This window comes from Durio zibethinus, chromosome 8, assembly GCF_047325235.1.
Source record: "Durio zibethinus cultivar Kanyao isolate XHJ-2024 chromosome 8, ASM4732523v1, whole genome shotgun sequence".
In the NCBI taxonomy this organism is placed as follows: domain Eukaryota; kingdom Viridiplantae; phylum Streptophyta; class Magnoliopsida; order Malvales; family Malvaceae; genus Durio; species Durio zibethinus.
The window spans coordinates 23,692,501-23,714,528 of NC_143169.1; the positions used below are offsets into that span (position 1 = coordinate 23,692,501).

A 22,028-nucleotide genomic window follows, 5' to 3' on the forward strand; every position below is an offset into this window, starting at 1 on the left:
CCTTCTTTTCATTTTTTTTTGTCTTGCAAAAGCTTTTGACATAGAGCTCTCCCTAAGTCACATGGAGGAGTCTTGGAGAAAGTCCATGGGAATGTCAAGTACACAACATCTTCCACGTCGAAAATCCATAGAAAACTCCATTTTTTCAATGAACCACGTTACCATGGTGATGGCTGATCATAACCTTGACGCAAATGACTTTTCCGACGTCTTTGGCGGTCCTCCACGGAGCGTGCTCAGCCGGAAGTTGTCCCGCAACTTCACCCAGTCGTCATCCTTTTACGAAGAGGTTTTCCGGCCACCGGAGTTTAATTCGTCTCATTCAATGAAGGGTGGCCGGAGTTTGCAGGTATTTAGGATTCCGGCGAGAGGGGAAGGGTTCTATAGAGGCATATTCGGGTCCGATGATGATCTCCGGCAGTCGAGGGAACGGTCAAGGTCGAGTTCTAAGGCGAAGTCAAAGTCAAACTCGTCGTCACTTCTGAGTTCGGAAGAACTGAGCCCTATTCGACCGGTGATTGAAGATGATGCCGGGTTGTCGTCTTTTGCTTCAAAGCTCAGGTAGTCTGCTTTTTAAGTTAAAAAAAAAAAACATGAACAGTTTCTGTCTAACTGTTTTTCTAGTTGCAACTGTTTTTTTTTTTTTTTTTTTAAATTCTCTTGTGTTGATTAGACGTTTATAATCAATACTCGTAAGTTTAAGTTGTTCGGACAGGGAGAATTCGAGAATTTTAATATTTTATTTAAATAATTTTTAAAATTAATTAAAATTTTAATATATTTTTATTATTTTAATTAAAAATTATTATATATATAAATGTAAGTTCAAATTTAAATATTCACCTATTTTTTATTAAATTAAATTAATTGTGAGATTAAATAGTTTAATTTTTATTTTAAGTTGAATTTTAATTAAAAAAATTAAAATTTCATCGAATTCGAATTAAATTTTAAATTAAGTTTTAAATTTTTTATTATATTAATTTGATTTAACTCAATTTTATTATTGTGTTACAAACTTTTTTTTAAATGAATTTAAGAGTAGGAAAGAGGAAATAATAAAACACTTTCTTAGTTTCCAACAATTACATCGGATTTTATCACCCAAAATTTCCTTTTGTTAGACTATAGTTTTATCCAATTCTGATTTTTCATAGTTTTATACTCTTCACGTTGAATTTTGACATTACTGAAAATTATCAAATTATATCACATGGTCTAATTGGAGTGTAATTTTTGGTTTGGGGCCAAATTGAATAGTTAAATTAATGTTAGTAATTGTCAATGTTAAAGCTTACTCCGATGGATGATGCTCTACTTCTGACCCTACTTTACATCACCAAATTGTTGGCAGTCTGATTTATTATCTGTAACTCAACCTGATATTGCTTATTTGAACTATGGTGGTGCAGGCCAATCAATGTTCCAGGCGGATGGAAGTCAACAACAATGATGGCAGATCAGGAACCAGCAAAGCAACAAGGGAGGCCAGCATTTCCGAGCAGTGGTTCTTTCTTTCATGAAAATCTTTACATGAAAAATGAATACAACGTCAATAACTTTATGAGAAGTTCATCATATCATGGATTCCGTCGACGAGCCTCTTCCCCAGAAATCATTAGCTTGGAACCTCATTCTTTCCGAAGTGTAAAAATATCAGCTGATGATTTGGAGATTAACTCCCCTCCATCCCCTGCCTCTTCACTTTGTCAAGAACCAGAGGGGAGACCTGGTGTCCAAGGAGATTCATTGCTGCAACAACAAGAAGAAGAAGATGATGAAGATGATGAAATTATGAGTTCTTATGTTATTGAGATCAATTCTGATCTTAGAGAGGGAACCGGTGAAGAGGCTTCAATTGATGAAGCAATTGCTTGGGCAAAGGAGAGATATAACACACAAAGTTCAGAAAGGGAACATGGAAAAGACCAGCCAGTTGGAACAGAAGGTGAGATTGTAAATTAAATAAATCTGATCAGAAATTTTTATGATGAAGCTCAATTGGCTGGCTGGATTAGTGACAAAATTTTTATATATGGTTTGCAGCAAGGTCTAATGCACATGAATCTTTTGACCGGCAAATGGATGGCCATGGAACAATGCAATCTCAAATGGTAAAGTTGTATTTTGCCTTTTTTTCCTTTTCAGAATCAAAATCTATATCTCTTGTTAGTATAAAAAATGTTGAATAATATGTTTTGCTTCTACTTCTTGATTTGCAGGAAGAAGAACAAAAGAAATCGAAAGCAGAAGAAGAAAAAGAGAGATCAGAAGAATATGTAAGATCAAAAGAAATAAAGGCATAGTCATTGTGGCTTTGTATATATTCATTAGTTTATGATCAAGATTTGACCAACACGTAATGTTTTAGTTCGACGAAAACTTCAGATTAAAATGGGGTGTTTTGGATGAAGATGTTAAGCTTTGGTCAACTGGCAAGGAAAATAACATCTGATTGACGCTTTCAACACTTCATCATGTATTATATTAAACTTTTTTAGTGTTTAAGGATTTCATTGATTTGCTATGGGACATTCGAGTGAATTTAAAATTGGTTGATTGAAAATGAATTTCAGATTCTGTGGCCCAATAGCGGTTGCCACATTATCCCTCTAACAAGCCTTGCAGAAATCTGGCAAGTGAAAAAAGCTTATCACAAAGCCAGGCTATGTCTTCACCCAGACAAACTGCAACAAAGAGCAACACTTTGACAAAACTACGTAGCAGTTTTGTCTTGTTTGGATTCCTCTTGCAACATGAAAAAAAGTTCAATGAAACCCAGAGAGGGTATCCCAATAAATTTTCAGAATGCCAATGTCTTCTTCAACAAGTCGACGAAACAGGGAATTTTGGAACCTTTCTGAGAAGCTTGGAGCAAACAAGGAGTCCCCGAACTCAAAGGGATTGAGGGCTCTGTTAGGTTAAAAAGCATGGGAATATGCAAGACGTATCTGTTACTGTTAATCGGGTAGATATAGTAAGAGCAGCAATAGAACATATATGCCAGGATTTCGTATGGTTGTTTGATGTTTTCGCAAGATGCCTACATTCTACTCCATCCAGGTCATAAAAAGTAGGTAAATACAGATACAGCAAATTCAACCTAATCCGCTAATACTAGTACAGTCTTTGCCCAGAAACTATAATTTACAAAAAGAAAATACATATTAATATGAAAAATTCTAAAAATTGAAACTCTAGATGAAAACACGGGCTAGATCTAAATCTTCATCTTATTAGCAGCATCATCACAATTTCCAATTCATGAAATGAGAATTGTAGAACTAGATCACATTTTTTATTAACAGAAATGTTTACTGTCACATCACTGATCAAGTGAATAAGATAGTCAGAAGATCCTGCTTAAAGAAAGCAAAGAGATAATTTATGCAGTATAGACATGTATCTGACTTGAATAACACAAATTACTTTACCATGAAATAAGTTTTTAATAAGAACTTCCCCTGGCAGAAGTTCCAGTGGCAACAACTGAAAAGCTCCCAATTTGCTCCAACCATTGGATGCTATTCCATCCTACATGACATTGGCATACATGAAGAACAAAGGGTAGTCATAATTACATTGCTGCATGCTTAAAGTAAACCTGTGCTACAGTAGAGCATGTTCTGTCATGGAGACAATCATGTTTACAGTGTAAGGTTAGGATGTCCAGATTACTTGTTTTACTACTTGTCTTATAAAGCAAAGCACAAATATAGTTGACTATGTTGGCACATATAGTTGACTATGTTGGCACATATAGTTGAAAATATCTGAACAGAATCTTTGTTCTTTTTTTTTTTGAATTTCAAAGAAGGTTACATTCATTGATAACAGTTGCAGGTATTTAACTTGGGATGCCAATTAAACTTGAAATGTTAATGTAAATTTTTTTTTTTTTTGTTGGAGTTCAAAAGAAGGTAGCATTGTTTGCAATATTTAACTCTAGAGGATTAAATGCATAATTCTTATATATATTTCTATCTTTTCATTATTTATCCTTGTACTCTTGGGTTTGGCCATGATTAACGAATTTTTTCTTTAATAATAGGCATTAATGACCTAAATTCTGTATTTTTTTTTCCCAAACTTCAGCTCCAAATCACCTATTTTATTGTGTTGCTATTCCAAAAATCAAAAAGTTTTTTGCCGCATCTAGACTTTCAAATTACATCATAATTCTCATAAGAGCATTGAAGTGTAATCAGACTAACAGTCAAGATCCTCCTTTTTTTTGGTCAATAAGATCATACTTTCAAACAATTAAAGATATGTAAAGAATTTTTATTTCCCTGCCAAAATCAAACGCTAGTAACAGCTGTGTAACCAACAATGAATTGCATAAAAGCTAGCAAACATAAAATCACGCCCCTTTGGAAGAGAACTCTCTAGTTTTTTCAACCTAAAATCAATTATTCTGAATTTTTTATACATAACATAGACATTGTTAATTTGGAACAGTATTAAATGTTAGACCTTTTCAACTATTTTTTCATATTGAGAAAACAAACGATAAAATACTGCAGGTTTGGTCACATCCTCCCTAACTAAAATTTGTTCCATACCTAAAAGGATCTATCCTAAACTTGTTCCAGTGAGATGATCCCAAATCTAGTTAAAAGCAGGATCACATGAAGATGTATGATTAAAGGGAGCTACAACCAATCATTTTACACTAAGTGACGTACTTACTAGTCATTGCAGGTGTCTTTATGTTTGACTGTCAATGTTTCCTGTGACTTTTGTTCATAGAGTGCCGCCGAAGGAGCTTTTTACCAGGAGTTTGGTGATCATCCTGTGTAAGGATGTTGGCAATTAGTTGTGGAAATAAGGGGTTAGAGTAGCAGCATCAAGCAGATCAAAGGTGCCAGTAGCCTGCAGCAGCTGCTCCCATAATTGTCAAAATGATAAGGCATAAACCATAACTACCTAGATATTAGATGACTTGGTTCTTTCCTAAAGAAAACAAGTTCAATCAAAGAAATTATTAACAAACATTTGACAAGAAGCAATGACCACCAATTACTAGTTAGAAAAAAAGTCCAAATAGAGACCTTTATACTCTCCTTTGCTAAAGATATAATAACTGCTACAATAGTATTGATTTAAACGAACATGAACTATCAAATTTTTTTACTCTCCTTTGCTTAAGGTATGCTAACTGCTACAACAGCATTGATTTAGAATGAATATGAACTGAATGAGGAAGCTGTGAAAATACCACAATCCACATAGATTAAATCTTTAAATGCCTCAATAAAGCATGACTGTCATGTATAAAGCAGTATGTCATAGCTCAGAAGTAAAATTTAGTCAAAGAATTTTCACAACCTGAACTAAAGCAAGGACACACCAATAAGGACAGTAAATAATTCACAAAACCATGCATGTAAGAATGGGAACCAGATTCATGACTTGACAGCAGGTACTACCTAACCATCTATTTCTAATTCAAAAGATATATGTATTCCAGTAATCAATGAGAGCATTCTACAAACTGTTCAATCAAGAAAACAAAAGTTACACCCCAGATCCACCATATTTCAGAATTAAGACCACTAACCTTATACAATGATGCCGCTGACTCAGACTGCACTGTCTGCACAGGAATATGACCCAGCGATCGCAGGGCATCCAGGGCATCCAAGGTCAGCTGCCATCCACAAAGTGCAACAACATCAGCACTTGTGCTGGAGCCAGAACCGGAGCTACTACAGCCAGCAGCAGCAACATTTCCATTCACCCAGGGGCAGTACTGGTTGTGATGAATAATTGGATCAAATTCTATAGCTTCTTCATAATTGCTTTCTCCTTTTGGTGGCCCTAAAAGTCAATTAGTCTTGATAAGGCATCCAGAAAAGAAAAAGAATGAACCACAAACAAATAAACACCATTAGAGATGAAACACCATCTTTGAAAGTTCAAGTAGTTGAAGAAAACACATAGGCTACAACCTGGGCTTGTACATTATCAATTCCAAAACAAAGACTGATATGATTAGAAGAATGCTAACTACATATAGATCTAGAAATCAATATAAACAAGAACGTGACCCGAAAAGATTGAATTATTTCTAGCACAGAAGACAAAAATCTTTATCATCCTGAGAATAGCTAATTTTTTCTGCTTCAGCAGGCTGAATGAAAGCAATTTACCAAACTACAAGGTTTACCGTTGAAACCCAGATAAATTGAATTAATTTCAGCACAGAAGACACAATTTTTATGATCATGAGAATAGCTAATTTTACTGTTTCAGCAGGCTGAATGAAAGCAATTTCAAACAAACCTACAGGGGTTACCATTGAAAGCTAATGATTTGAAGAAAGATTACATCATATAATTCAGTTCATAAAAAACTTTTATGTCAGAAAGTTCCCGAAAAGCTATTTCAAACAATTCCACTCACAACTCACAAAGTTAAATTCCATGCATGCAGCATAATATCATTCTAAATCCAATAAATGCAATATTACCTATTAGTCTTTCAATTGGTAGGTCAACCAATAATAGCTATTAGATTGTTTAATTAAAAAATACAGTAAAAGATATTTAAATTACCCCAAAAAAAGTATGCAAACTGAATAGTCATTTCACGCATAGATGCTAACATTTGGAAATCTACTAAAAACTAGGCAAAGGAACTATTGTTCAAAATCAGATCCAGAACCATAAGGTTTATAGTTCACAAAGGAATCGTACGACCAACCACATTTTACATTCACTGCAAGTATCCAGTACAATATAAAGTATATCAGGTTTCAAGAATCAAGAAAACCTGAAAATATGCGGGAAATGAATCGTTAAAAAGACAAACCAAACTTACAAAAACCATGGACAACAGAATAAATTTATGCATACCGAGCACCTAAGAGGGGAGTCTTACTTTTGTTTAACAGCCAGTTTTCTTGACAAACTAGTTTGGCCATCTTATCTATGTGTTACTGAGGTGTAATAAATAAACAAAAAAGAGGGCCAAACCTTGAGAAGTATAATCAATGCAAATTCTATGCGTTGGATCTACCAAATATGGCACATAGAATTTACCTATCCCATTTGCAACGGCATAATCTGACTCTGGGTCTCGGTATGGACAATTGTTTATGGAAGATGATTTTTCAGCATCTTTTACCTCTTTCTTCGACGTTTCATTACCAGAGTACAAATAAGCATTGCAGGAAAGAGAAGGACGAGCACTGTTATCTGGAACTAGTCTGAAGCTTTGGATTATCTTTTCACCACTTTCAACAGACTCTGTCTTGGCAGAACCATCAACTTTCGAACCACTGTCAGCCCTTCCTAGAGAACGAGACAACATTTCTTGGCTGTCACCATGAGGGTTTTCCCTATTTATTTCATCAGGGACAACCTCATCCATCAACCCAGGAAATGGAGTAGATTCACCTGTTTGACCCTGAATTTCAGCATCTTCTATTCTGGGTTCCACATCACCAACTACACTATGTGTTCTATGCACAGAGGCATCTGCTCCGTGGAATTCAGCTTCATGGCTGGCACACATACCAACACTCCCCCCACTAATTCCAAAACTAAGCCCATCCCTAGCCTGAGCTGTCACAGTTTCAGCATTGAAAATTTCCTCACCATAATTTGTACTGCTGATGCCCATTTCACCCGGAGCTGCTTCAGCAGCTGGTTGGAAACAAATACTCTGCTGAGCTTGGTTACTATAATTCAACTCCGATGTGTCATTCATGTCAAGGTGGCCATATGTACTAGAAGAAGGAAAATGGATATCATCAACACCTCCAGGATAATTTTCGACACTTTCCATTGAGTCATCATCTGCATTGTGGCACACGGTATCCATCGCAATGACAGATGATGCACGTGTTGAATCTCTAGCCGAGGAGATTCCAATAACATGGTTGCTTCCTTGCCTAAACAGAGCAACTTTATTGCCATCTGCATAAGTTTCAAAACCCATTGAATGGCTTGGACCTGCATCAGATGAGTCTCTCGGATACGGTGAGCAGTAAGTATCAAAAATATCTGAATCACGAGCACGCTTTGAAGGCCCAGCAGAATATTGTCTGCCATCAGTGACTTCATCAACATCACGATCGATGACAGTTCCTTCAGCACTATCAGCCCGTTGTGTGCGTAACTGTGGCCTGTCATCTGAACTGGCACCTATTTCCAAGTTTCGCTTGCGAGAACTAGGACCCCGAGATTCATACGAAGCTGCTCGATCACCAACCTCACTACCTGATGGTTGCCCAATCATTAGATCCCGTCCCATGTCTGCATCATTCATATTTCTGAATGTTGTGCTTCTACCCAACTGATTAAAAGATAGACCCCCAGCCATTGTAAGATTCAAATCAACATCTGTTGTTTGCATCAATTTTCTCTCATCAGTTGTTCCTACTTCATCACGGTCTTCAGTCGGTTCTTTCTCCGGATCATCAGCAGCAACCCAACCACTAGTTCCACTGGCTGCACTTACTCCACGTGTCAATCCCATTTTTTTTATTGTATCAGGGATATCAATGTTAGGAGCAACACGAGCAGGTTGAGGAACAGTTAAAAAATCCAATATCCTGACAGTAGCACCACATAAGCTACAGTCTAACAAAGGTGATCTGAATTCAGATCTAGACTCCACAACTAACAATTTACTTTTTCCAGCATCCTTGGCTAAAGCAGCAAGAGCATTTTTGCTTGGTCCAGGATCCTGTGGAAGATGGACCTGGGCTGCACTAGGACCAAAAGAACATCCATTTCTAGCTGATTGAGCAGAATGTTCTTCACAGTCTTGGACATTTAGAAGCCATCTCGGTTCCCATCCGCACAAGCTTATGAGCTTTTGTGACTACAAAAGGGTAAAGCACATAAGAACATTGAAACATTGCCAATTACCAGCACATGAGAAACCATTAAAATATCTTACACAAGAATATAGACAAAATGCACCATCTTGAGCATTATCAAGTTCTGGTATACTCTCTGATCTAGATTCAAATTCGGCCACACTATTCTGCAACTGAGACAAAAGGCGATCAACATGGGGACCCCGGGACACTCGCATATGCTCCATTGCAGATGCAGCTATGACAGGAAGACAATGAAACTGCAAAAGACCATCACATCTATCCTTGTATCCTGCAATTAGGGCAGACTGAGGTGTTGGCGGGAATTGAACCAAGCTTTCTGGACATCTGTTTCCTGTCCAAGGACAAGTAACTTTGTGCCCAACATCCAACTGCTTAGAAAAGGCTACACCAGCATCCTCAGCTTCAGAAAGAAAAGAAGATCAAAAAGAAGATAATGATCATTATCATTTGAAAAATAGCAAAGAAGAGAGACCAAAGCATAGTGTATCGTTAGTCGTTTACTGCTAGCAAAATCTTGATAAATGCAAACCCCCCAGAAGAACACCATCCATAATATTTACTTCATAACAACCCCCAAAACAGTTCAATTCCACTTCTATTTCACCTAAACCAGAATTTTTAAAGCTATTAACTGACCATAATATGAAAAAGCTAATGCAACATCAAATATGACTCAAAACAAACACAAATGGTTTAATTCATAATTTCTCTTGTGGGTCTAAAGAAACTGAATGAGAGTAGAAGCAAGTGCCAGGCATCAGCCACCACATGTATAAAGGTTCCAGTAATTTATGTTTCTTAGCTATAACTATGTGAAATTATTGTCATAAACTATTCCTTAGACAGGCGAAGAACTATAGTTTCCATTTCCTATTAGCACAGTTAGTTTAAGGGAAAAAGAAAAGCATAACTGCTCCAAAAATGAGCTCTTTTATCTATCTGTCCATTTATCACACCATTCCTCATCTATTTTCTTATATATCATTAAGCATATCTCAAAGCATTAAACACCTAGAATCGTCTAAGTTTTTTAGATGGTCATTGGTCACACTAGAATGATTATGTATTCCAGGAAGCTGTAAATAAAGAAAAGGGAAATAGTCGAATTATAGCAGCTAACCTTCAGAAGCAGCCCACAATGCGGAGGAAGTAAAATGCAGATGTGCCCCACATGTTTCGCATTCAATTTTATCAACATCTATATTTATCCAACCTCTCTGAGCACATGCCAACGAGCTCACAACCTGCAATTCATTTAAAAAGCAGTTTGCCTTAACATCATTTAAGTATATTCCATAAATAAGAGGAAAATGAATCTTTTTAAGTACTAGATTTGATGCAATCACTTTAACTCCAAGGTCAAACTTCATAGTTTGAAACTTTGCATTTAAGCATTTCTATAACTAAAAGGAAAATGAATCTTTTAAATACTAGATTTGATGCTATCACTTTAACTCCAAGGGTAAACTTAGAAGTTTGTAACTTTGCATTTAAAAGAGTATTCTTGATGTCCTTTGTGATGGGAAATTGTCAAATTGTGATGTATATCAGAGATCAATACACATAAGGAAAAAAAAACAACATGTCACTATAATGCAAACTCCACTAGTACATTTCTACTAAGGAGATACCACATCAAGTGCGTACCTTAGGTTTCCCAAACCAATTCATAGGCTTAAATGTAGCCAAACGCCTAAGAAGATCCCCTCTTTCCCATGGTCGACAAGAAGTTCTTGTTGATCCAAGAGCAGATCCACCAGCATTAGTACTGAGTGAAATCCATGGTGCTTGAGATCCAACACATGATTGAGAAGCTGCTTTGGAAGTTTGGCCATGACCAGACCAATCTACACTGCCAACATTTGTTGGAACAGCAAGTGAGGATGCCCCAGCAGAACTGATAAAGAACAAGAAGCATAAATCCCTTTTTTCCAGAATTCTTAATGAAGCATTTTGAATATAATTATTTCATATAAAATGAATGAATAAATAAACAAATAGGAATGTCCATACCTCCTCATATTGTAAATTAACAAGTTCCTTATAAGTCAGTTTCTTTAACTGGAAACAAACTTTCCTGCTAATGAAATGACACCTTCCTAGTGGATATGGACCCATTTTCCATCCTCTATTCACCTCTCCCCTCAAAAAAAACCACAAAATAGTGTACTTAAGGACTTAGCACATTGACAAAAAAAACCATTGAAAAGATGAACCATATCTTTTCTAGATCATCATGACTTTCTCACTCAGTTCTTCCTTTACATCACTTAAAACTAGAGCAACAATTTTTGACGCAGAACAAATATCCTCATTTATTTGAGTTCCTTATATTATTGCTTATTTCCATGGGGCACAAAATTTCCAGCTTCAAAAATTCATAATCTTAAAGACAAATATGAGCAACCCAGTTTACATTGGCCAACAAAAGGAAAAAAAACAAGCAATATAGATGAGGTAAAAGAGAGTAGAACCGGTTCAGTTCCATAGAAAGCCATGATTAGTGTCTACAGAGATACATACATAAACCGTTGACCTAATTAAGACTCTGAATACAAAACCTGCGTCAAATTCATTGTTTCAAATTTTCGTTTTTTTCTTTTTCGGGTTCAAGAGAAAGTGCGATCTTTAGCCAAACCGCACCCCTCATTAATTGTCCTTCACTTTCCCAACGAACAAAAATCTTTGCTTTAACTAAATCTCAAATAATTTTTTTCTCTTTACAAAACAAAGAACCTCAACTGTAACTCCCAATCTTCTTCTCTACCTGCTTTTCTCAGCTGCCAAACATCGCCAACAAACCTAACCCTAAAACCCTATAAATCGAACAGAAAGACAGCAAATAAAAACCCTAGCTTCAACAAAACAGACAAGGATTGCGAAAAGAAAACCCTAATTTGAGAATTTGAGATGAAAAGAAAGTAAAAGGAGAGAGTAAGAGTCTGTACCTCGCAGCAGGAGTGGGATCTATGGTCCCAGCAGAGCTAATTACCTCTTCTCTCATTGCAGAGCCTTCCCTCCTTACTCTTTTGGCCCAACTAATAATTTCGAAACGAAACAGTGTTGCAACACGAGAACTTCACATCGTCAGCTCCATTTATAGCGAGTATACTTGCCAAGCGCGCGTAACTCATTACGATTGGGTTTCCTTTTCAGTGGCAGGGATGGGCCTGTGAGTATTTGGGCCTGCCAGGCCTCGCTTCTATTTTAGGCCTTCAAGTTATAAGGCAAATTAGGAGGAGATTTTACGACTAGAAAATCTACTTAAATCGTTTTTAATCTTTGCTTTCAAAGGCTTTACATATTTATTTAGAATTAATATTCCATATGGTACTGAAAAGAATATTTATTCGTTAAATATTATTATTTAAAATTAGTCATTAAATATCATCATTTAAAATTAGTTAGGCGAAAAATAATATTATATTAATTACAAAATCATAATTCAAATATTACATTAAAAATTTTTAAATTCAAATATTATATTAAATATATTTTTATAATTTAAAAATTATTCATGTATCACATTTGGACTTTGAAGTCTAAACTTGATCGCTTGGTTGTCCCCACTTCCTAATTTGCCTAATTATATATAAGAAAATTAAAAAAAAAAAACACTCATTTTAATATTGATAATTTTTGACTGACAATATATGAAAATAATACAAAGAAAAATAAATAATACGATTTAAAATTTTAATAAAAGCTATATATGAATTTGAAAAAAAAAACAAAAAATATGTTTCCTAATTAACATACTGATACAAATTATGAAACAACATTTTTTGTATTTTGCACGTATTTAATGCGAAATAAAACATCATAAAATTACATAAAATTGTCAGATCTATTTTAATTTTAATTTTTCTTTCTGTTTTTTCATTTTATTTATTCATAAATTCAATTCATAGGTACGATTAGTCTCCAAACAGCAGTGCAAATATGATACACAGTAAGTTCTTTCTGAATCACAGCATCCAGCAGAGGCAGACGTCAGCTGGTTGGAATATGTATACAGTGGTTTAGAGAAAATGAAGTTACAACAATGGAAGAACAGGATAAACACCAGTCATCGGGATGGAGAAGAAGAGCCAGTAGCAGGCCCTGAAATTGTTGAAAGATACCCAAAATTAAAGATATAAAGATATTTGTAACATATAAAGATAAACACCAAGACAGACACTTGCTAACTGCTAAATGGTGGCCATACTACAAGCCGCCCACATTAAGTTCATATCTATACACTATAATTTTCCGATGCCTGCAGCCCTAGTGTAAACGTATTTTGAATTTAGATTCTCCTTCGAAAAAAAATTCATACGAGGATAGGTAATTGACACTTCAAAATAGATTCATGATCTACTAACTGGTTAGATATACTAACCATCCTTTTCTTCTGTTTTTCCTTCCCCAGTTGTTTTCCAAACGATATCTTTTAGCCCAGTAGAGAGATTATTATAGAACTGTAAATATAAGAAAGCCGAGTGTAAATTCAAGGTATTATAAAGCCAAGTGTGAAAATAAAAAGAAAAAAGAAAACTTAGGTGTACTTGGAATCATGGAAGGACACCAAATTGGCATGCTTTGCATGCTTTTACATGATAAAGTGACCCTGGTTATCAGCATTTTCACAAGTAAACAACACAGCAGCAAACTTAACATAAGGTCTAATATACCTTGTGAAATTCCAGGGTATCTCCTCCAGACTTTCGGAGTTCAACCATGCAAAGTGAAGGAGCCACCTCAAAAATCTGAAAAGGGAAAGAAGCAGTGTCGGGGGTTACGAACAGATCTTTAATAACCATGTTCAAACAACTTTAAATGAAAGTGGTACTGAAACTATGCTCAAAAGATAAAGTGGTACCTCTGTTGTAACGGCCAAATGACCCTTGCATCCAGTTTTTTCTCCAAGAAGCTTCATCTAAGATGGGTAAAAGAAAGGGAATTCATCAGAAATTAGAAAATAATTTAACTTTTGATGATCTAAAGAGCTTACATATCATCTCAATTTAGTTACGTAAGAATCTTTCCATATCATCTCAATTCTCAATAAGCTCAGCAACTGTTATCCTCTGGTTTAGTCACACAAGTAATGAAGAGTGAAAACTTTATCCAAAAACAACTTAAGCAAGGCCAGAAACCTTTTGGCGCAAAATGAATTCAAAAATACCACCAGAAAAAAATAAATTTACAATCGGGAGATCGAAAGAAAGCACATGCAAAGGGAAGGGAAGGAGAAAGAACTTACTGTCAATGGATTAGGGTCTAGGATTCTCTTGATTGATTTCTTGGCACTTGAGGAGAACCATGGAGGACAACTGAAGTCAGCCTTAAATATCTGCAATCACATAGGAAACTCCTTCAGACAAAGGATTTTAAATTTAGAAAACACAAATAAAACTTAGCTGCAAGTTAACTGATCAGCAGTATGACAGCATCGTTATACATAGAAACAAACAAGAGAGGCATCTGTTCTTCTGTGCTTATTTGTGTGCTCATGAACATTTCTTATTGATATTTCCAAGGTACTGTCCTACCTGGCTAAGAGTTATAACTACCTCAATGCAAGAAGTGATGGTTTCCCAAGCCAACAACCATGAGTAACTTAGACTTTTAATATTTTAATTTATTCTTTTAAATAACAATATTGATCGAAAAGATGGAGACTGGTGCACAATAGGATCCAAATCAATATTTATCAGTAGAAAATAGATTATTTCCAGAATATGAAACCATTTGTTTCTTTAATAAACATGTCAATGGTGACTTAACAAGTACATAGCATATAACAGTTATACAAAATTGTTTATTTTGATGTAAACAGAAAAAAGAACTTTGAGAGACACAAATAGAGAGAACAAGCACCTTTTTATATAGAGCCATCAAATTGGAGTCCTCAAAAGGCAAGTAACCAGCCATTAGGACAAAGAGTATCACCCCACATGACCACAAATCTGCCTTAGCTCCATCATAGCCTTTATTGTTGATCACCTAAAAATTGATAGCACAAAAACAATAAAGAAAAGCTAATGATCATAAAGAAAAGGAATCTTGTTTGCAACAAAAGCAGATGTACCTCTGGAGCAACATAATTTGGTGTTCCACATGTTGTGTGAAGTAACCCATCCTCCTATGTGAAAAGGATAAGATAATCAATTTTGAAATGTTTTATCAGTATATTACGAAAAGTGGCATGATAAATGGCTAACCATCAACATGGTAGGCAATGGAAAAACCAAATAAAATGTGCTTCTGGGATTTTGCTACCCACAAAATTCAAGTGCCCAAGTAAGACTAAAACCACACATGTGCAAAGAGGAAACAAAGTCATCTTTCACAAAAGTGACAGAGCGAAGTGGCAGTCTAAGACAACACAGAGCAAGCAGTCATAAAAGTACTCCATATTGGACAAAAGATCTTGGGTAAATATTATCATTAAGAGAGAGAGAGAGAGAGATGTCATAAGATGTGAAAAAGGCACACTCACTCGAACTTGCTGAGGTAAAGCACTCAAACCAAAATCTGAAACTTTAAGAACTCCATTGGCATCCAGCAGCAAATTCTCTAGCTGTAAATTACAAAAACACAGCTATGCTATATTAAAGAAATTTACATATTTAACAGTTATAGGCAAAGAGCTAATGAACACAAAATATATCCCATACCTTGAGGTCTCGATGGCAAACACCTCTGCTATGGCAGTAATCCACAGCATTAATAAGCTGCTGAAAATACTTTCTAGCTTCATCTTCCTTTAACCTCCCTCTGCTAGCCTGGCACAGGAAGATAACCAGGACAAAATTCCAGATTAATATGCAGTAATCAAACATTGATAAACAGCTGAGATTTGATTCCTCATTGCACTTTTACATTCCAAGAGTAAAACACATTAATTTTTCAATTGCTATCTTATAATTTTGTCAAAAAGTTCACCGCCAGTCACAAATTCCAGAACAATGTATATTTCGTCTTGCTAGCCATCACCTATACCAAGAATATTGCTGGAAGTTACCAAGAAGCATAGACTTACCATAATTGTATTAGTTCTAAAGCCAAGTGGAGTATTCTTCTGACAAAATGCCAGTCAGATTCGAAAGAGACCAAACCAGATACAAGGAAGGAATGCATGGAGATCAACAAAGTGACTAAATTAAGATGTACAGAGAAAAACTTTGCGCCAAACCTCATACATACGGATGACATTTGGGTGTCTGATGAGTTTCATTGTTGAAATTTCACGTTTAATCTGCACAGGACAAAGAAAAAGAACAATGTAGCATGTGCAAAGTAAAACAGAAATGAGATTCAAAGGGAAAGTAAGTTTGTGAAAGTTAAAAAGGATGTCAATTGCATAGTCAGCTAACTGTCGGCAGTGAACAATGGTAAGAATCAAGGGAGGTAGTAAAAGTTGTCAAAACGGAAATATTTTTAAGGAAAAATTTATCATGATTTTACTGTTTATTACCATTTCAAAGATTTTTTTTGTTTTTGGGTAAAATATGGAGCAACCAAATGATAGACATTCAAATAAATTAATTTCAATTCAGAACATTTGAATGCAGAATTAAGTCAAGGTCAAAAATAAAACATGTAGAATAGCTGTCAACCTAAAGGGAATTGAACCATGTAGAAAATACTAATTGTCTCATATTGACTTGTTAAGTTGAATTATACATTCTTTAGCAAGCTAATCCTATTGTGCATAAAGTCTAGGAAAATTGCGGATTTTGAAACAATGAATCATCTTTTTTATTCTAAATATATAAAATTAGTCAACTGAGAAACTATTAAGATTATTCCTTATTGACAAGTTAAGTTTAATACTCTATTTGTTCCCCCAACCAATCATTTTCTCACAAACCAAACAAAATGAATAAAAATAAGGAACTGTCAAAAAATGAAATTACAAAGTCAAATCATGTTTAGCATCCTGATTAGTCAAAAACTAAAAAAATTAATAACTAAAAGACCAGAAAAATCATTCACATAACTGATAATCAGTAATTAGTTGAATTAATTGGAAATCAATCAACCAGTTAGACATTACAACAGAATAATCAAATTAACAAAGAATTAAGATCCCATACCAAGAAAAACTTCACAAATCAAATCAACTGTAGTGTGATTATTTAAATAAATACTAATAAAGTACCTGAGCAATAATATTATGCTTCAAAACTTTCTCTTTATCAAGAATCTTGATTGCTACATTCTCTCCAGTCTCTATGTTCCTGGCAAATTTCACCTTCGCGAATGTTCCTTCTCCCAACGTCCTCCTAGCTCATACCATCCCACACGGGTCTTGTTCGTTGCGCTCGTGCGAGTCGCCATCACCTTCTTTCCGGTTCCTTTTTATTTCTTTTCCCTATTATTTTTTTCCAAAAAAAAGTCCTCTTTTTCTCTCTGTTTCTTATCAAGCTTGCTATTAATCAAAGACCTCTTCTTCTTGCATGGTTGCCAAACCTGAGACTCAGCCACCCTCATTTTTTTTCCTCAACAATAAAATGGAATTCAAGATTAAAACGGAAAGAAATTTATAGCTCGATGATAAAGAGGAAAATGGTGGACGAGAGAGCAAGCAGAGGCGGTGGCAGTAGGATCAGACTTGGTACCGGATAAATCAAACGGCGGAGATATTGGTACGTGGACAAAATTAATGGAAAAGGAGTTTTAATCATAGTAATAAATAAATAAATGGAGTTGATTTGGAGATTAATTTCTAAACTAAGTATGATCGGTGAGATATAGTTTTTAATTTGAAATTGTGATTAATTTTGATTTAACACTGAAATCGAGTTTTAACTTACTAAAAAATTTTGATATAACACCTAATTACATGAAATAAATAATCTTTGTAGAAAAAAACAACAAGATTATAACTGACGTTCATGTGCTTTTCTCAAATTTTTTTTAATCGTTACACCAAAAGGTGGAAGATTATAATTTTTTTTTCTCTATGTAGCCTTTACCATTCGTTTTTGGTGATTTCATTGAGTATAAGCTATAGAATATAAACTTTACCTTTCCTTTTAATGGAGATACTGTTGGATTGGTGATTTAGACACAGATCTAGATTTGGTGCAAAAGGAATTGTTTTTTTGACAAGTTGAGTCGTGTATATATTGTTTTTATGGACTACCATTATACCAAATTGTATTTCTTCAACTTATTTTATAGTCTTCTGAATTGGTCAGAAGCTATGAGATTAATTCTAAAGTTGTTATGATAGTTGATTACATGATAAATTTGATGATTCATGTATTAGTATTATATAAAATATTAATAATTTATATATTTATATTCTATTTTATATAAAAATTATATATTATAATTCGTATTATCATAAAAATATAAAATATATTTATAAATTTTATTAAAATTTTAAAATATATCACTTATCGATTTTATATCATATTATTATATTTTATTTTAGATTACTAACCTTCTTCGTATCTGATATACTCTTAGTTAAATCATTATGGTTTTTCCATTTATATAATGCAATCCTAAAATTTTAGACTATTGGAAGATTTCCCATTTCTTGAGGAATCTGTCTATTGATGCCATGCTACCTTCTTTGAAATCATCACGTGAACTACCTCTTCACCGAGGCTGTCATACATAAAATCGATCTCAGTGATTATTGAAAATTGAAAAACTTGAGACTCCTTTGAGAAAATACTTGGGGGCAGAAGCAGAGGCAGCAGCAGCCATAGCAACCACAGGGAGTGAAGTTGGTGAGCTCTTGGAAGTATGATAAAGAGAATCAATGTTGCTGCCATCTCTATCCTCTTCACTGATCGTCTCCAACATCTTTCTTGTTCTGTGCCTCGTGACAGTAACAAACTGCGGTGGAGCAACCTCCATAATGAACCTCGGGAGACGCGAATTGTCCATGTCTAGGAGCTCAGCAAGAAAAAAGAAGAAGGCTGAAACAATATGGAAATCCCAAGAAGGAACAAGAATTACTAGGGGAAGCACCCTGGTTTTGGATGAGCACAAGCTGAAGCCATGGGGAAGATTTATAAGAACATTGCTAGGCTTAAATTGTACGAGGGTTCCTAATCAAGTGCCGCCACTTACTGTTTGATATAAAAAGTTTGATGATGTTTGCATTACAAGTACCAAGACATAACTTTAATTGTGGGACCTTTTCTCTTTATGTGTCAAAGCTTGAATGGAAAATGAGATAATCTTTGCAGATATGCATTTTGATGGTATCAATGGCTTCCAAATTGCACTTTTCTGAGCACAACTGCCACCAACAGGTTGTGTGCCATCTGTCAATTGATTTTTCTCTACTGATCGACAGGTTGTGGGCAAACTGGTTTGTCTGAGGCTGACATTGACAATGTTGCTTCTGTTCAAAGAATGGTCCACTCCACTATAGTTGGCTGGAAACTCATGGGAGGCATCAGTTGAAGAGATCTCTCAATCATGCATCATCTCCTCTTACGTGTTTGTTCGTGTAACATAACATACGGATTGAAGTGAACAAGAAAATCTTGAAAAAAAAAATGAAGATCGAAAACTTGGAAAATCTAAAATTAACCAATCATTGTCTTAAAAAAAGATTTTAAAAAAATCAGCCCAACTTGAATTAATAGAAGGAATTTGATTGTCTTTGTCCAAATTCTTGGCCCAATTTCGAGGATATCTGTTCTGAAGCCTGTAGTGGCCCATCACCACTCACCTTCTAAAACCCTAAAATTCACCATCTTTCATATCCCTTGGTTGCTTCGCCAAACCCCATCAGAGAAGGTTCGTTTCGATCAAAGATTCACACTTTCCTTTCTCTTCTTGGTTTTTCTTCCTGGGTTTCCTTTTAATTTCATGAAAGTTCTAAACTTTCTCTTCTTTTTGCAGTTGCTATTCCTTTTGTTTGGATAAGATGTATCTCCAGTTCTACATAAATGAGAATGGTGACAAAGTTTACACCACTAAGGTAAAATCCCATACTTTATTCCTTGTCTTTTTTATTGATAATTAGTTAAAACTAAAAATCATCTCAGGTTAAATCCTTTTCCAAACTTGGAATTTTTAACCCTTTTTCTTCTTAATTTCAAAGCTGAGTTTTTAGCTTACTTTGCTGTAAAACTTGTAGCATATCTGAGGTATTTTCTGTGGAATGTCAAGAACTTTTTCTTCTTGGTAGGATTTCTTTTCCATAATATTGAGGGAGTTGATGGCTGAAAAAACTTGTACTATCCTGAGAAATGCATTTAAATGTGAAAGCTGAGACTAGGATTAGGTTTTAATCTTTATGCTGCAGTCATGCAACGTCTGGCTTTCATCTTATTGTCTTCTTCTTAGCAATATTTTAGGGTTCTAATTTATGTATAGTCTCTATTTTGACCAGTTATTTCTCTATATTTACATGTGTATGGATTTTGTATGCAGAAAGAATCTCCACTGGGGATGCCTACTCAGTCTGCTCATCCAGGTAATATGGCCTGATGTATTTATGTCATATGATTAGTAGTTTTATAGTTTTTTGGTCTTTTTTTGTTTTTCTTGATGGTCTTCCTGATTGTATCCCCTTTTGAGAAATTCTTACACTTTTATGTTTGATCTGGTCTATTGAGGCAACTGAATAAATTCATATGGGTACTTTAACCTTTACCTATATAGTTTATTTTCTGTAAGCTGCTTTGATCAACATTTATTTGTTTTGTCCATTTTGCTGTGAAAATCAATACAAGAAGTCCATTTGGAGAACTGATAGTGTTCTGACTACATGGTTATTAGCTATTTAGCTATCTATCTGTTTCTTTTTTTTTTTTACGTCATTGGCAAGTTGGTACCAGATCGTCTCATACTGTCATTCGTGGCACTCAACTGTAATGGGTGATAAGCATTGGCTTGAATACATGTTAGGCTGTTTTTTTTTTTTTTTTTCCTGGTTATGTCAAAATTTGTAATAGGATCAAGACTTTTTTTTTTTTTTTTTTGGAAAGTGCTGTTATGGTTTCAAATGATTTTTTTTTCTTTTACCAACATTCATGCAGCTCGATTCTCCCCTGATGACAAATATTCAAGACAAAGAGTTCTTTTGAAGAAGCGATTTGGTTTGCTGCCAACCCAGCAGCCACCTCTAAAATATTGAATGATTAGATATGTCATGCTGAACTTTAATGAAGCTTTACTCTTAGTGTAACAATTAGCGTCCGTTGCTGTATAATGCAGTTTCTTTTTAGCTCATAGCAGAGTCTCTTTAGGATGATGATTTAAAATAACAAACAGTTTAATGTCTGGTTGTAAGAACATCTCAAGTATATGAATGCAAGTAGTACCTTTTGTTCCAGGTTTATTGTTTGTTTTTATACATATCTTGACTTGGTTATTTTCAAAGATGCCTGTTTGGTCGGTGCATCGGAACATCTTTTAGACAGGCAGTCTCACTGAAATTGCTTTGAGCCATGGGAACGATGATTCAATTAAGTTGCTCTTATAATGTTTCGTACTCAATGTCGATGCCGAAACATCTATTGTTGTGAAATATAATGTAACTTGGTTAGTTGAGTATAATGTTATTGTCTTCCTTCCTCTGCATGAAGGGAAAAAAATGGTAACTAAGGAAGGAAATTAAAAGAATTGTCTCTCTTGAAGCATTATAGTTTTAGTCCCAAGTGTGGCAGAAATTAGATGGAAATATTCTGGGATAATGAAAATGCTTGATCATAATCATGTAAAACTCATTAGGCATACCTGGTACTCTTCTTGAACTGAAGAGAAAAGTTCTTGGAACAATTCATTGTTATTGGATTTTGCATTATTTTTTATTTAAAGTAGATGAGTTTCTATTTGAATTTATAGTTAAGATGGTGTATATAGTTACTTTTAGGAGGTATCCTTCAATAGGTTTGAAATTAAAATTTAAGTACTTGCAATCTTTATTTTTATCCTTAAATTGTTAGACTTATTCAAGGGTCAAGTTATCCGTTCAAATTCAAAGATCCGCTCAAGTTTTGAGAGGGTTTAGACAAAAATTAAAGTTAGTTTATATCTATTTAAATTTTAGATCAGATTTTGGATAAAAAACTTAAAGCTCGAATGTTGTTTGATTCAATTCAAATTCATATATATATATATATTTATTTATATATATGTGAATTATATAAAAATTAATTCACATATATATAAAATAAAAATTATATATTTTTTATTGAGC

At 34.6% G+C, this 22,028-nt stretch overlaps 3 protein-coding genes and 2 pseudogenes across 21 annotated transcripts; 2 read left to right on the forward strand and 3 right to left on the reverse strand.

The window, feature by feature from the left end:
* On the forward strand, positions 1–2,452 carry LOC111278072 (uncharacterized). Its single transcript, XM_089764830.1, has 4 exons — positions 1–561; positions 1,413–1,948; positions 2,047–2,114; positions 2,223–2,452. The coding sequence occupies exons 1-4, from the start codon at positions 62–64 to the stop codon at positions 2,304–2,306; spliced, it is 1,188 nt and encodes a 395-aa protein (XP_089620956.1). The 5' UTR covers positions 1–61; the 3' UTR covers positions 2,307–2,452.
* An 824-nt stretch (positions 2,453–3,276) lies between these two features.
* On the reverse strand, positions 3,277–11,929 carry LOC149517653 (uncharacterized). 18 transcript variants are annotated; one of them, XR_016344097.1, is made up of 9 exons: positions 11,806–11,929; positions 10,871–11,673; positions 10,505–10,754; positions 9,978–10,101; positions 8,914–9,257; positions 7,047–8,835; positions 5,564–5,823; positions 4,693–4,875; positions 3,277–3,534 (listed from the first exon to the last, which is right to left on the reverse strand). XR_016344097.1 is itself a non-coding variant. In XM_089764825.1 (9 exons), the coding sequence occupies exons 2-8, from the start codon at positions 10,876–10,878 to the stop codon at positions 4,724–4,726; spliced, it is 2,847 nt and encodes a 948-aa protein (XP_089620951.1). In that variant the 5' UTR covers positions 10,879–11,673; positions 11,806–11,929; the 3' UTR covers positions 3,277–3,534; positions 4,693–4,723. The 18 variants fall into 18 exon arrangements, 12 of the variants coding, with proteins under 12 accessions (XP_089620951.1, XP_089620953.1, XP_089620947.1 ...); XM_089764825.1 differs by having other exon boundaries at positions 4,693–4,795; XM_089764827.1 differs by having other exon boundaries at positions 4,689–4,795.
* A 729-nt stretch (positions 11,930–12,658) lies between these two features.
* On the reverse strand, positions 12,659–18,070 carry LOC149517654 (CBL-interacting serine/threonine-protein kinase 23-like; annotated as a pseudogene). The gene is made up of 11 exons (XR_016344100.1): positions 17,010–18,070; positions 16,041–16,103; positions 15,523–15,630; positions 15,345–15,425; positions 14,934–14,987; positions 14,723–14,848; positions 14,106–14,195; positions 13,722–13,778; positions 13,534–13,608; positions 13,242–13,320; positions 12,659–12,961 (listed from the first exon to the last, which is right to left on the reverse strand). The product of XR_016344100.1 is annotated as a CBL-interacting serine/threonine-protein kinase 23-like (transcript).
* A 105-nt stretch (positions 18,071–18,175) lies between these two features.
* Positions 18,176–19,380, reverse strand: LOC111278073 (uncharacterized; annotated as a pseudogene).
* A 108-nt stretch (positions 19,381–19,488) lies between these two features.
* Positions 19,489–21,161, forward strand: LOC111278074 (H/ACA ribonucleoprotein complex subunit 3-like protein). Its single transcript, XM_022864514.2, has 4 exons — positions 19,489–19,618; positions 19,724–19,802; positions 20,258–20,300; positions 20,866–21,161. The coding sequence occupies exons 2-4, from the start codon at positions 19,749–19,751 to the stop codon at positions 20,961–20,963; spliced, it is 195 nt and encodes a 64-aa protein (XP_022720249.1). The 5' UTR covers positions 19,489–19,618; positions 19,724–19,748; the 3' UTR covers positions 20,964–21,161.
* Positions 21,162–22,028: the final 867 nt, after the last annotated feature.